We start from the raw sequence: 12538 nt of genomic DNA, 5'->3' as shown, positions 1-12538 counted from the left end.
GCGCTGGCTCCCTTTACCTGCTGCCTCCTCTCCTGAATGCCTCCACCTGTTCCCATGGGAGGCGATCCCTTCCTGTTTTTTTTCATCAATTTACAAACAATACCCCATACTGACAAAGCAAAAACAGGTTGTTAGGAATTGTGGCAAATGTATTAAAAAAAACGGAAATATCACGCTAACATGATTATTCAGGTTCTTATTCATTACTTTGTTGAGAAAACTTTGGCAGCGATTACAGCCTCAAGTCATCTTGGGTATGACACTATAAGCTAGGCACACCTGTATTTGGGGAGTTTCTTCTCTGCAGATCCCCTCAAGCTGTGTCAGGTTGAATGGGGAGCATTGCTGGGCAGCTGTCTCTCCAGAGTTGTTTGATCGGGTTCAAGTCCGGGCTCTGGCTGGGCCACTCAAGGACATTCAGAGACTTGTCTTGAAGCCACTCCTGTGTTGTCTTGGCTGTGTGCTTACAGTCTTTGACCTGTTGGAAGGTGAACCTTCGCCCCAGTCTGATGTCCTCAGCCCCCCGCAGAGCAGGTTTTCATCAAGGTTCTCTGTGTACTTTGCTCCGTTTGTCTTTGCCTCGATCCTTCCTAAACTCCCAGTCCCTGCGGCTGAAAAACATCCCACAGCATGATGCTGCCACCACCATGCTTCACCGTAGGGATGGTGCCAGTTTTCCTCCAGACGTGACGCTTGGCATTCAAGGCCAAAGAGTTCAATCTTGGTTTAATCAGACCAGAGAATCTTTTTTTCTCATGGTCTGAGAGACCTTTAGGTGCCTTTTGGCAAACTCCAAGAGGGCTGTCATGTGCCTTTTACTGAGGAGTGGCTTCTGTCTGGACACTCAACCATAAAGGCCTGATTGGTGGAGTGCTGCAGAGATGGTTGTCCTACTGGAAGGTTCTCCCATCTCCACAGAGGAACTCTGGAGCTCTGTCAGTGACCATCAGGTTCTTGGTCACCTCCCTGAGATGCTCCCCCGATTACTCAGTTTGGCCGGGCAGCCAACTCTAGGAAAAGTCTTGATGGTTCCAAACTTCTTCCATTTCAGAATGATGGGATACCAGTGTGTTCTTCGGGACCTTCAATGCTGCAGAAATGTTTTGGTACCATTCCCCAGATCTGTGCCTCAACACAATCTTTCTCTGAGCTCTATGGACAATTCCTTCGACTCGTGACTTGGATTTTGCTCTGACATACACTGTCAACTGTGTGATCATATATAGACAGATGTGTGTCTTTCCAAATCATGTCCAATCAATTGAATTCACCACAGGTGTCACAACATCCACCGTCGGCTCCTCTCCCTGTTTGGGCGGCGGCGTTCGGCGGTCGACATCACTGATCTTCTAGCCATCGCAGCTCCATTTTTAATTGTTCCATGTGTTTTGTCTTGTTTCCCCGCACACCTGGTTTACATTCCCTAATCACACTACATATATATTCCCTCTGTTCCCCCCCATGTCTTTGTGTGGAATTATTTTGTTACGTGTTTTGTGTGATGCGCCAGGCTGGTTTGTTTAAGTTTAATTGTTAATTGTTAAACATTTGCATCATTGTGACTGTTGTTGCGCTTTTCACTTTTGCCATTGGCTGGAGGTTTTTTGAAGCAGTTGCGTCCGTCTGTTGTTGCTTCTGCCAATTAAAGTGTGTGCCTTACAACTCTCTGCTCTCCTGCACCTGACCTCTATACCAGTAGAGCACAACCTGACAACAGGTGGACTCCAATCAAGTTCTATAAACATCTCAAGGATGATCAATGGAAACAGGAACTGAGCTCAATTTCAAGTCCGATAGCAAAGGGCCTGAACAGTTATGTAAATAAGGTATTTCTGTATTTGTTTTTATAAATGAGAAAACATTTTGCTTTGTGAATATGGGGTATTGTGTCTAGATTGATGAGGGAAATAATCTATTTCATCCATTTTAGAATGAGTCTCCAATGTAACAAAATTTGGAAAAAGTCCAGAGGTCTGAATACACTGTAAATGGTTAAATATATTTCTCTGTGGTGTTTTCTTTCTGAAACTAAGTGGAGCCAGTTCATTAAAAAAAACCTGAGTGCCTGTCTCAGCTGATGCATCAGCTAAGATTGCACCAAGAGGCTAGTATCATTTACACTGTCACGGTCGTCATAAACAGGAGACCAAGGCGCAGCGTGGTAAGCGTACATAACTCTTTAATGAAAGAGAGAACACTGAACAAAACTATACAAAACAACAAAACGAACCGTGAAGCTATATGGCTAGTGCAAAACAGGCAACTAAACATAGAATAACAACTCACAAAATATCAGAGGAATATGGCTGCCTAAATATGGTCCCCAATCAGAGACAACAATAAACAGCTGCCTCTGATTGAGAACCAATCTAGGCAACCCTAGACATATAAACTCCTAGACTAGAAAAACCCCAAGACATACAAAAACCCCTAGACAATACAAAAACTAAACAAACCACCCTTGTCACACCCTGACCTAACCAAAATAATAAAGAAAACAAAGATAACTAAGGTCAAGGCGTGACATACCTTATTTGGCAGTCTATTTAGGATGACCAGGTCTGCTCACTCATCCTGCTGCCACTTGCTGCTATTATGAGCTGGCTTTTAGCTCCTCCCACCACCCCAGCCTCCACCTGTTAGGTTCTGTGTTCCTGCTGGGGGATTGCTATAGTTTACTGCTACCCCGAAGGAGCAGAGCTAATGAATAGTTCAACATATTTCGACGTGAAATGTAATCAAATCTGGAAATGGCAAAATCTTATAGAAAAAGAGCAGAAGCACAATCTATTCCATTTATCATCTATATACATACTGTATTGATCATCTATACACATACTGTATTGATCAAAACATACTGTATTGAAATACACATATTGTATTGATCAAAACATACTGTATTGATCATCTATACACATACTGTATTGATCATCTACACATACTGTATTGATCATCTATACACATACTGATCATCTATACACATACTGTATTGATCATCTATACACATACTGTATTGATCATCTATATACATACTGTATTGATCATCGATATACATACTGTATTGATCATCGATATACATACTGTGTTCTCCTAAAGATAAATAATCTAAATTCCAGCATTCACTCAAAAGTTAAAGGTCATTGTCTGGAAAACCTAATAATAATAATAATAATAATATATGATTTAAGACGCTTTTATCCAAAGCAATCAGATAAGAAAGCATAATGATAGTAAGAGAATAACATTGTGAGGCCTAGCTTTGGTTTCATGCTGTTGCTCTTCAGTCCAGGTTCTGTGGTGGTTCTCTTCAGTCCAGGTTCTGTGGTGGTTCTCTTCAGTCCAGGTTCTGTGGTGGTTCTCTTCAGTCCAGGTTCTGTGGTGGTTCTCTTCAGTCCAGGTTCTGTGGTGGTTCTCTTCAGTCCAGGTTCTGTGGTTCTCTTCAGTCCAGGTTCTCTTTCAGTCCAGGTTCTGTTGTGGTTCTCTTCAGTCCAGGTTCTGTTGTGGTTCTCTTCAGTCCAGGTTCTGTGGTGGTTCTCTTCAGTCCAGGTTCTGTGGTGGTTCTCTTCAGTCCAGGTTCTGTGGTGGTTCTCTTCAGTCCAGATTATGTTGTGGTTCTCTTCAGTCCAGGTTCTGTTGTGGTTCTCTTCAGTCCAGGTTCTGTGGTGGTTCTCATCAGTCCAGGTTCTGTGGTGGTTCTCTTCAGTCCATGTTCTGTGGTGGTTCTCTTCAGTCCAGGTTCTGTGGTGGTTCTCTTCAGTCCAGGTTCTGTGGTGGTTCTCTGAAGTTTTCATAATCGGAGGGCCAAGTGTCTATTTGAGGGCTGTGTCACTGGGGAGTCCCTCACATTCTGAAAGAAGACACATTGAATGAGCACTTTACAAACCCCTCCCTCTAACACTTTTACAGACATAGACACACACACACTAAACACACTTACTGCCAGGGTGTCATACTCTGGTGACCTGGTCTTCATGTTCAGAGCTGTGTACATGTCACTGTTAGGATCAGGATGGACACTCTGTCGAGAGAGAGACACAGAAATACAATACTGTATAAAACACACATACATAAATGTATTTGCTTCCTGTCTGTTTCTGCTGTATTGGTATTGAAATAACTTTGGTTGTTGACAATATTACCTGTCTGTCTGCTGTGTCATCACTTCCTCCTGTGTGTCTCCTGTAATGAGGGACAGAGTGAGTTCTGCTCTCTACTGACCTCTAGTGGAAGTTGATATGTTACTAATACAGTAGATGTAAATGGCTGGCTCACCTCTTCATGTAGAAGTAGATGGTGACAAGAAGAGCTCCAGCAGTCAGGACAGCCCCCACCCCCACCACAGGAACCCAGGAAAACACTGCTGCAGGGTCATGAGTTTATAAATGCATGATGTCAGAATGAAATCTGTAAAATTACAGAGCACCAAAAATGGACAGAATGTGTCATACTTACATATAACATTAATATGGACAGGGATAGTCTCTCTCCCTATAATGTTCAGAGCCTCACAGTAGTATCCCTCTCTGTCCTCAGAGCTGACCTTATGGATGCTGTAACTCTGTCCTGATGCTTTTGGTGAGGTTACGTTCTTCTTGTACCAGGTGTATTTGTCCACAGGTGGGTTGGCATCACTGCTGCAGGTCAGAGTCACTGAACTGCCCTCCACTATTTCACCAGAGGGACTGACTGACACTGAGGTGTTCTTTGGTTTATCTGATGGAAAAATGTGTCACAATACTTTCCTTTTGAGGTCAGAATATATGTCTGTAAAATCACAATTCAAGTAAAATAGAGTCGAAATTGGAGATTATATGCAATACTTACACAAAACATTTACAGGAACAAGCTTTGATATTTTGGCTCCAACTTCATTCTCAGCCTCACAGTAATATTCTCCTCTGCCCTCAGAGCTGATGTTATGGATGGTGTATCTCTGTCCAGAATGTCTCATTGACATTTTCTTGTATATTACCTTGTACCAGGTGTATTTGTCCACAGGTGGGTTGGCATCACTGCTGCAGGTCAGAGTCACTGAACTGCCCTCCACTATTTCACCAGAGGGACTGACTGACACTGAGGTGTTGCTTTGGCCATCTGGTAAAGATGAGGACATAAAAGGTAAGAATACACATAGTATAATGCAAGAATGTGTACTCTTACCTTGCTTGTGGGGGGCCAAATAAAACCACCCGCAAGCTAAATTTGGCCTGCAGACCACCAGTTGTGGAAATCTGGTCTATGTCATGGAAAAAGCAGGTGTTCTTAATGTTTTGTATAATCAGTGTGTAGTTCTAGAATTATATCCCACATACTCACATCTGACAGTGAGAGTCTCTTCAGCAGAGGGGAGATCCTCCTGGCCGTTTACAGCACAGGAGTATCTGCCGGCATCCTCACTGCTGACTGGGTCTAGGATCAGGTACTTAGTCTTGTGTCTGAACAGACGATGTCCGTTCTTGTACCAGATGTAAGAGGGGTTGTCCTGCAGAAAGCATATGGACTCACAGAACAGACAAAGCCCCTTTCCCTCTGTGATGTTGGTTGGATCCTTAATCCGCACCTGAAGACCTGGATTAGAAAACCTCATTAAAACCCTGAATCACCTGATCTATTACAATAAACAAAGACTTTCCTACACAGAAGGTTCCTATTGTATCAATGTAAAAAAAAGACAACACCCACAGCTGCATTGTCACTGTGGCAGGAACAGGGTTAAACAGTTCTGTTAACTCTCCCAAAATCCCCATGTTTTCCAGAATATTACCAGAATCAGAAGGAATTAATCCTCCAACCAGGATTTCTGGAATTTGGGGAAAGTTCCCAAAGTGTTGAATCACCAGGCAGGAGTCACATTCACCTGAAGGTTGTGAGTGCAGTGTTACCTGTGACAGTCAGAGTTGTTCCAGGGAAACTGTGTCCCCATCTTGATGTCTGTGTGTTGAAGATGAACTTGTACTCAGCAGAGTCCTCCTCTCTCAGATCTGTGATTCTCAGGGTGGAGTGACCTCTCTCCTTCTCTCCAACATACTCCACACGACCTGCATACCCTGGGTCTGTGGTTAGGTCCTCAGGGATCAACTCATCCCTCCAGCTGGAACTTTGTTTAGAACTAAACCAGAGTGTTGATGTGATCGTATCATAACCACTGTCATACGTGGAGGATATATCCACTGATGACCCCTTCAAGGCACAGACTCCCTGATGGGGGTAGGTCACACTCCAACACTTCTGACCACGGACACCTTAAACAATAACATGACAATATAGTGTTTTCTGTATTCTTTTCTCAGATCTTTCTGTGTGATGAGTGTTTCAGATGTGTAATTCAACAACATGAATGAATATAGCCTAATGAGGAGGAATAGTGTAGTGGAATCTACACTCACACACTGCAGGAGAGTGGAGATTCTCATGGCCTTTTACAGCACAGGAGAAGCTGTCTTCAGTGTTATGGTAGTCTGAGTCCTGGCTGGAGGTGTCCTCCTTTACTTTGTGTCCGTTCTTGTACCAGATGTAGGTGGGGTTGTCAGTCAGAGTACACGTGCCACAGTTCAGGGTCACCCATCTTGAAAACAGTGAAGTTGTCATCTTTACCTGAAGATCTGGAGAGAAATACAACACACGACATACTGTTTGAATTTACTGAGTTCTCTTCTGAAGAAATGATGCAAGCCAGTCCTATTACAGTCTGTACAGACTATCATCCTGACCCTTATACTGAATAAACACAAATCAAGACATGTGTTGAACTAACCTACAATAACTAGACTATTAATTTTGTTTGAATTCAAATGACGTTAGTCTGTAGATTGATAATGCACATTTGTATCGAATCTTGGTCTAGTATTTATTACCTGTGACAGACAGAGTAACTCTGTGTCATACTGCCCTCTCGGATCTGAATAAACTATTTTAGAGACAATAATGACAGTCATTCTCTCTCTCGGATCTCTGTTTCAACACTGAACAAAACTATAAATACAACATGTAAAGTGTTGGTTTCATGTTTCATGAGCTGAAATAATAAATCCCAGAAATGTTCCATATGAACAAAAAGCGTATTTGTCTCATGCAGCGTGACACATCTATGTAACATGTGTAACATGCACATTACATGTTGCATTTTTGTTCAGAATGTCCTCTTATGTGAAATAGTACATTTGGTATTTTTCCATCACATACCACTATTATGTCTGTATGACTGCCCTTAATAAGGTCATTACACTAATAGATGTGAGATGTGTGACAGATTACCTGTGACAGTCAGGGAGACAGGTGAGCCAGAAAACTGATCTCCGGATGTTATCAATCTGAATCTGTACCGAGCAGAGTCACTCAATCTCAGGTCTGTGATTCTCAGGGTACAGTCACTCTTCTTATCCCCAAGGTACTCTATATGACCCTCATACCCTGGTGCTGAGCTCAGATCTTCAGCCTCCATACCAGACCATTTAGTAAACCAGAAAGCTTGTTTGATCTCATGATTACTGGGATATGTGTAAGAGCAGGATATGTCCACTGTTGACCCCTTCAAGGCACAGATACTCTGATGGGTGTAAGTCACACTCCAACACTTCTGACCTGAAAGACAAGAAGACAATATAATCCCTTTATATTACCAATACACTTATTTTGTTATGTTCACCTGCAAGAAAACCAAAAGTCACTCAAACAGAAGGGGAAATACCAAAGAGTCACTAAAAAAGACCAAAATGAGACCGGTTTCTAGGAAAGGTTGTGAAAGACACTCATGGGGGTGTCCATTGAAAGTTGACTAGCAACAACAACTGGAACCAGAGACATGAGCACCCACAATATTTTAAGATAAGAAAAATAAGAAAAAGTAAAAACCTACACCAAACTTGAAGACAGGAAACAAACCAAAAGTGGAGAAAAACAAAAGCAGGGAAGATAAAGAATTGTTTTTCCAGAAATCAGTAAATCAAGTAAAGGTGTTGACTCTCCACATTTCTTAAACTTCATCATTTAAATATCATCTGGGCCAACAAAGGTGAAATACCTTCCCACGAACCAGATGGACAAGCGAGCACATGTGTAACACGTACTGACTAACGAGGTGATCCCATCTCGAAAAAATTAACTCAAAGAAGTCCACACTGTTGATTAAGTAGGAACACGAGTTTTCACCAGTTAAAATCATATGCTGTGAAAGTAACAAGGATGTGACTAGTCCCTCAGCTTTGTAGGGTTTTTTTTTTCAATTTTTCATTGTTTAAAAAAGTAGTGCAATGGTGTACAAGCACAACAACATAATGAAATGTATTTGGTAGAAGTAAATTCATCCATTGGCTCTATTTTCATGAATTTGATTATATATCTAGAAGCCCATTCAACACTGCTTGGCAAAGCATATGGAACTACAGCAGAAGTGAACGTCACATTCACAGAAAATTAAATGATGATCGTCTGACAACCTGAAACAAATGTTGTATGTAAAAGTCCACACTTACACTCTGCAGGAGAGAGGAGATCCTCATGGCCTTTTACAGCACAGGAGTAACTGTCTGCATCACTAAAGGAGTCTGAGTACAGTCTGGAAGTGTCCTCCTTTACTTTATGTCCGTTCTTGTACCAGATGTAGGTGGGGTTGTCAGTCAGAGTACAGGTGGTGATACAGGTCAGTGTCTTATCCTGATGTCCACCAGTCACCTTCACCTGAAGACCTGGAGAAAAAACAATATCACTATAAATCCCTTTATCACTGACTTATCACTCTAATACAAAGATGGAAGAAATCCTATGTTATACAGACATAAACACAAACCAAGACACTTTTCCTATATTGAATGTAACTGTACCTGTAACAGACAGAGTGACTCCAGGTTTGCCAGTATATAGAATGTAACTGTACCTGTAACAGACAGAGTGACTCCAGGATCACCAGTATATAGAATGTAACTGTACCTGTAACAGACAGAGTGACTCCAGGTTTGCCAGTATATAGAATGTAACTGTACCTGTAACAGACAGAGTGACTCCAGGTTTGCCAGTATATAGAATGTAACTGTACCTGTAACAGACAGAGTGACTCAGGTTTGCCAGTATATAGAATGTAACTGTACCTGTAACAGACAGAGTGACTCCAGGTTTGCCAGTATATAGAATGTAACTGTACCTGTAACAGACAGAGTGACTCCAGGTTTGCCAGTATATAGAATGTAACTGTACCTGTAACAGACAGAGTGACTCCAGGTTTGCCAGTATATAGAATGTAACTGTACCTGTAACAGACAGAGTGACTCCAGGTTTGCCAGTATATAGAATGTAACTGTACCTGTAACAGACAGAGTGACTCCAGGTTTGCCAGTATATAGAATGTAACTGTACCTGTAACAGACAGAGTGACTCCAGGTTTGCCAGTATATAGAATGTAACTGTACCTGCCAGTAATAGAATGTAACAGACAGAGTGACTCCAGGTTTGCCAGTATATAGAATGTAACTGTACCTGTAACAGACAGAGTGACTCCAGGTTTGCCAGTATATAGAATGTAACTGTACCTGTAACAGACAGAGTGACTCCAGGTTTGCCAGTATATAGAATGTAACTGTACCTGTAACAGACAGAGTGACTCCAGGTTTGCCAGTATATAGAATGTAACTGTACCTGTAACAGACAGAGTGACTCCAGGTTTGCCAGTATATAGAATGTAACTGTACCTGTAACAGACAGAGTGACTCCAGGTTTGCCAGTATATAGAATGTAACTGTACCTGTAACAGACAGAGTGACTCCAGGTTTGCCAGTATATAGAATGTAACTGTACCTGTAACAGACAGAGTGACTCCAGGTTTGCCAGTATATAGAATGTAACTGTACCTGTAACAGACAGAGTGACTCCAGGTTTGCCAGTATATAGAATGTAACTGTACCTGTAACAGACAGAGTGACTCCAGGTTTGCCAGTATATAGAATGTAACTGTACCTGTAACAGACAGAGTGGTTTGCCAGTATAGAATGTAACTGTACCTGTAACAGAGAGTGACTCCAGGTTTGCCAGTATATAGAATGTAACTGTACCTGTAACAGACAGAGTGACTCCAGGTTTGCCAGTATATAGAATGTAACTGTACCTGTAACAGACAGAGTGACTCCAGGTTTGCCAGTATATAGAATGTAACTGTACCTGTAACAGACAGAGTGACTCCAGGTTTGCCAGTATATAGAATGTAACTGTACCTGTAACAGACAGAGTGACTCCAGGTTTGCCAGTATATAGAATGTAACTGTACCTGTAACAGACAGAGTGACTCCAGGTTTGCCAGTATATAGAATGTAACTGTAGTATATAGAATGTAACTGTACCTGTAACAGACAGAGTGACTCCAGGTTTGCCAGTATATAGAATGTAACTGTACCTGTAACAGACAGAGTGACTCCAGGTTTGCCAGCCAGAGTGATATAGAATGTAACTGTACCTGTAACAGACAGAGTGACTCCAGGTTTGCCAGTATATAGAATGTAACTGTACCTGTAACAGACAGAGTGACTCCAGGTTTGCCAGTATATAGAATGTAACTGTACCTGTAACAGACAGAGTGACTCCAGGTTTGCCAGTATATAGAATGTAACTGTACCTGTAACAGACAGAGTGACTCCAGGTTTGCCAGTATATAGAATGTAACTGTACCTGTAACAGACAGAGTGACTCCAGGTTTGCCAGTATATAGAATGTAGGTTTGCTGTACCTGTAACAGACAGAGAGTGACTCCAGGTTTGCCAGTATATAGAATGTAACTGTACCTGTAACAGACAGAGTGACTCCAGGTTTGCCAGTATATAGAATGTAACTGTACCTGTAACAGACAGAGTGACTCCAGGTTTGCCAGTATATAGAATGTAACTGTACCTGTAACAGACAGAGTGACTCCAGGTTTGCCAGTATATAGAATGTAACTGTACCTGTAACAGACAGAGTGACTCCAGGTTTGCCAGTATATAGAATGTAACTGTACCTGTAACTGTACCTGTAACTGTACCTGACAGAGTGACTCCAGGTTTGCCAGTATATAGAATGTAACTGTACCTGTAACAGACAGAGTGACTCCAGGTTTGCCAGTATATAGAATGTAACTGTACCTGTAACAGACAGAGTGACTCCAGGTTTGCCAGTATATAGAATGTAACTGTACCTGTAACAGACAGAGTGACTCCAGGTTTTGCCAGTATATAGAATGTAACTGTACCTGTAACAGACAGAGTGACTCCAGGTTTGTGCCAGTATATAGAATGTAACTGTACCTGTAACAGACAGACAGAGTGACTCCAGGTTTTGCCAGTATATATAGAATGTAACTGTACCTGTAACAGACAGAGTGACTCCAGGTTTGCCAGTATATAGAATGTAACTGTACCTGTAACAGACAGAGTGACTCCAGGTTTGCCAGTATATAGAATGTAACTGTACCTGTAACAGACAGAGTGACTCCAGGTTTGCCAGTATATAGAATGTAACTGTACCTGTAACAGACAGAGTGACTCCAGGTTTGCCAGTATATAGAATGTAACTGTACCTGTAACAGACAGAGTGACTCCAGGTTTGCCAGTATATAGAATGTAACTGTACCTGTAACAGACAGAGTGACTCCAGGTTTGCCAGTATATAGAATGTAACTGTACCTGTAACAGACAGAGTGACTCCAGGTTTGCCAGTATATAGAATGTAACTGTACCTGTAACAGACAGAGTGACTCCAGGTTTGCCAGTATATAGAATGTAACTGTACCTGTAACAGACAGAGTGACTCCAGGTTTGCCAGTATATAGAATGTAACTGTACCTGTAACAGACAGAGTGACTCCAGGTTTGCCAGTATATAGAATGTAACTGTACCTGTACTGTAACAGACAGACAGTGACTCCAGGTTTGCCAGTATATAGAATGTAACTGTACCTGTAACAGACAGAGTCACTCTGTCTGTTACAGGTACAGTTACATTCTATATACTGGCAAACCTGGAGTCACTCTGTCTGTTACAGGTTTGCCAGTCTACTTCATTCTGATACTGGCAAACCTGAGTCACTCTGTCTGTTACAGGTACAGTTACATTCTCTATACTGGCAAACCTGGAGTCACTCTGTCTGTTACAGGTACAGTTACATTCTATATACTGGCAAACCTGAGTCACTCTGTCTGTTACAGGTACAGTTACATTCTATATACTGGCAAACCTGGAGTCACTCTGTCTGTTACAGGTACAGTTTGTTTCTATATACTGGCAAACCTGGGTCACTCTGTCTGTTACAGGTACAGTTACATTCTATACTGGCAAACCTGGAGTCACTCTGTCTGTTACAGGTACAGTTACATTCTATATACTGGCAAACCTGGAGTCACTCTGTCTGTTACAGGTACAGTTACATTCTATACTGGCAAACCTGGAGTCACTCTGTCTGTTACAGGTACAGTTACATTCTATAACTGGCAAACCTGGAGTCACTCTGTCTGTTACAGGTACAGTTACATTCTATATACTGGCAAACCTGGAGTCACTCTGTCTGTTACAGGTACAGTTACATT

General features: G+C 41.9%; 1 protein-coding gene across 1 annotated transcript; it reads right to left on the bottom strand.

Annotated features, from left to right (window-relative positions):
- Positions 1 to 3787: 3787 nt before the first annotated feature.
- Positions 3788 to 11850, bottom strand: LOC124020970 (sialoadhesin-like). The gene is made up of 12 exons (XM_046336283.1): positions 11799 to 11850; positions 8472 to 8684; positions 7255 to 7581; positions 6387 to 6602; positions 5883 to 6242; positions 5317 to 5568; positions 4825 to 5094; positions 4453 to 4713; positions 4273 to 4360; positions 4140 to 4179; positions 3938 to 4018; positions 3788 to 3847 (listed from the first exon to the last, which is right to left on the bottom strand). The coding sequence occupies exons 3-12, from the start codon at positions 7439 to 7441 to the stop codon at positions 3788 to 3790; spliced, it is 1815 nt and encodes a 604-aa protein (XP_046192239.1). The 5' UTR covers positions 7442 to 7581; positions 8472 to 8684; positions 11799 to 11850.
- Positions 11851 to 12538: the final 688 nt, after the last annotated feature.

The sequence above is a fragment of the Oncorhynchus gorbuscha genome, unplaced genomic scaffold (genome assembly GCF_021184085.1).
Source record: "Oncorhynchus gorbuscha isolate QuinsamMale2020 ecotype Even-year unplaced genomic scaffold, OgorEven_v1.0 Un_scaffold_1009, whole genome shotgun sequence".
Lineage (NCBI taxonomy): Eukaryota > Metazoa > Chordata > Actinopteri > Salmoniformes > Salmonidae > Oncorhynchus > Oncorhynchus gorbuscha.
The sequence above is the reverse complement of the archived record's forward strand: the minus strand, read 5'-3'. Positions and strand labels throughout refer to the sequence as shown.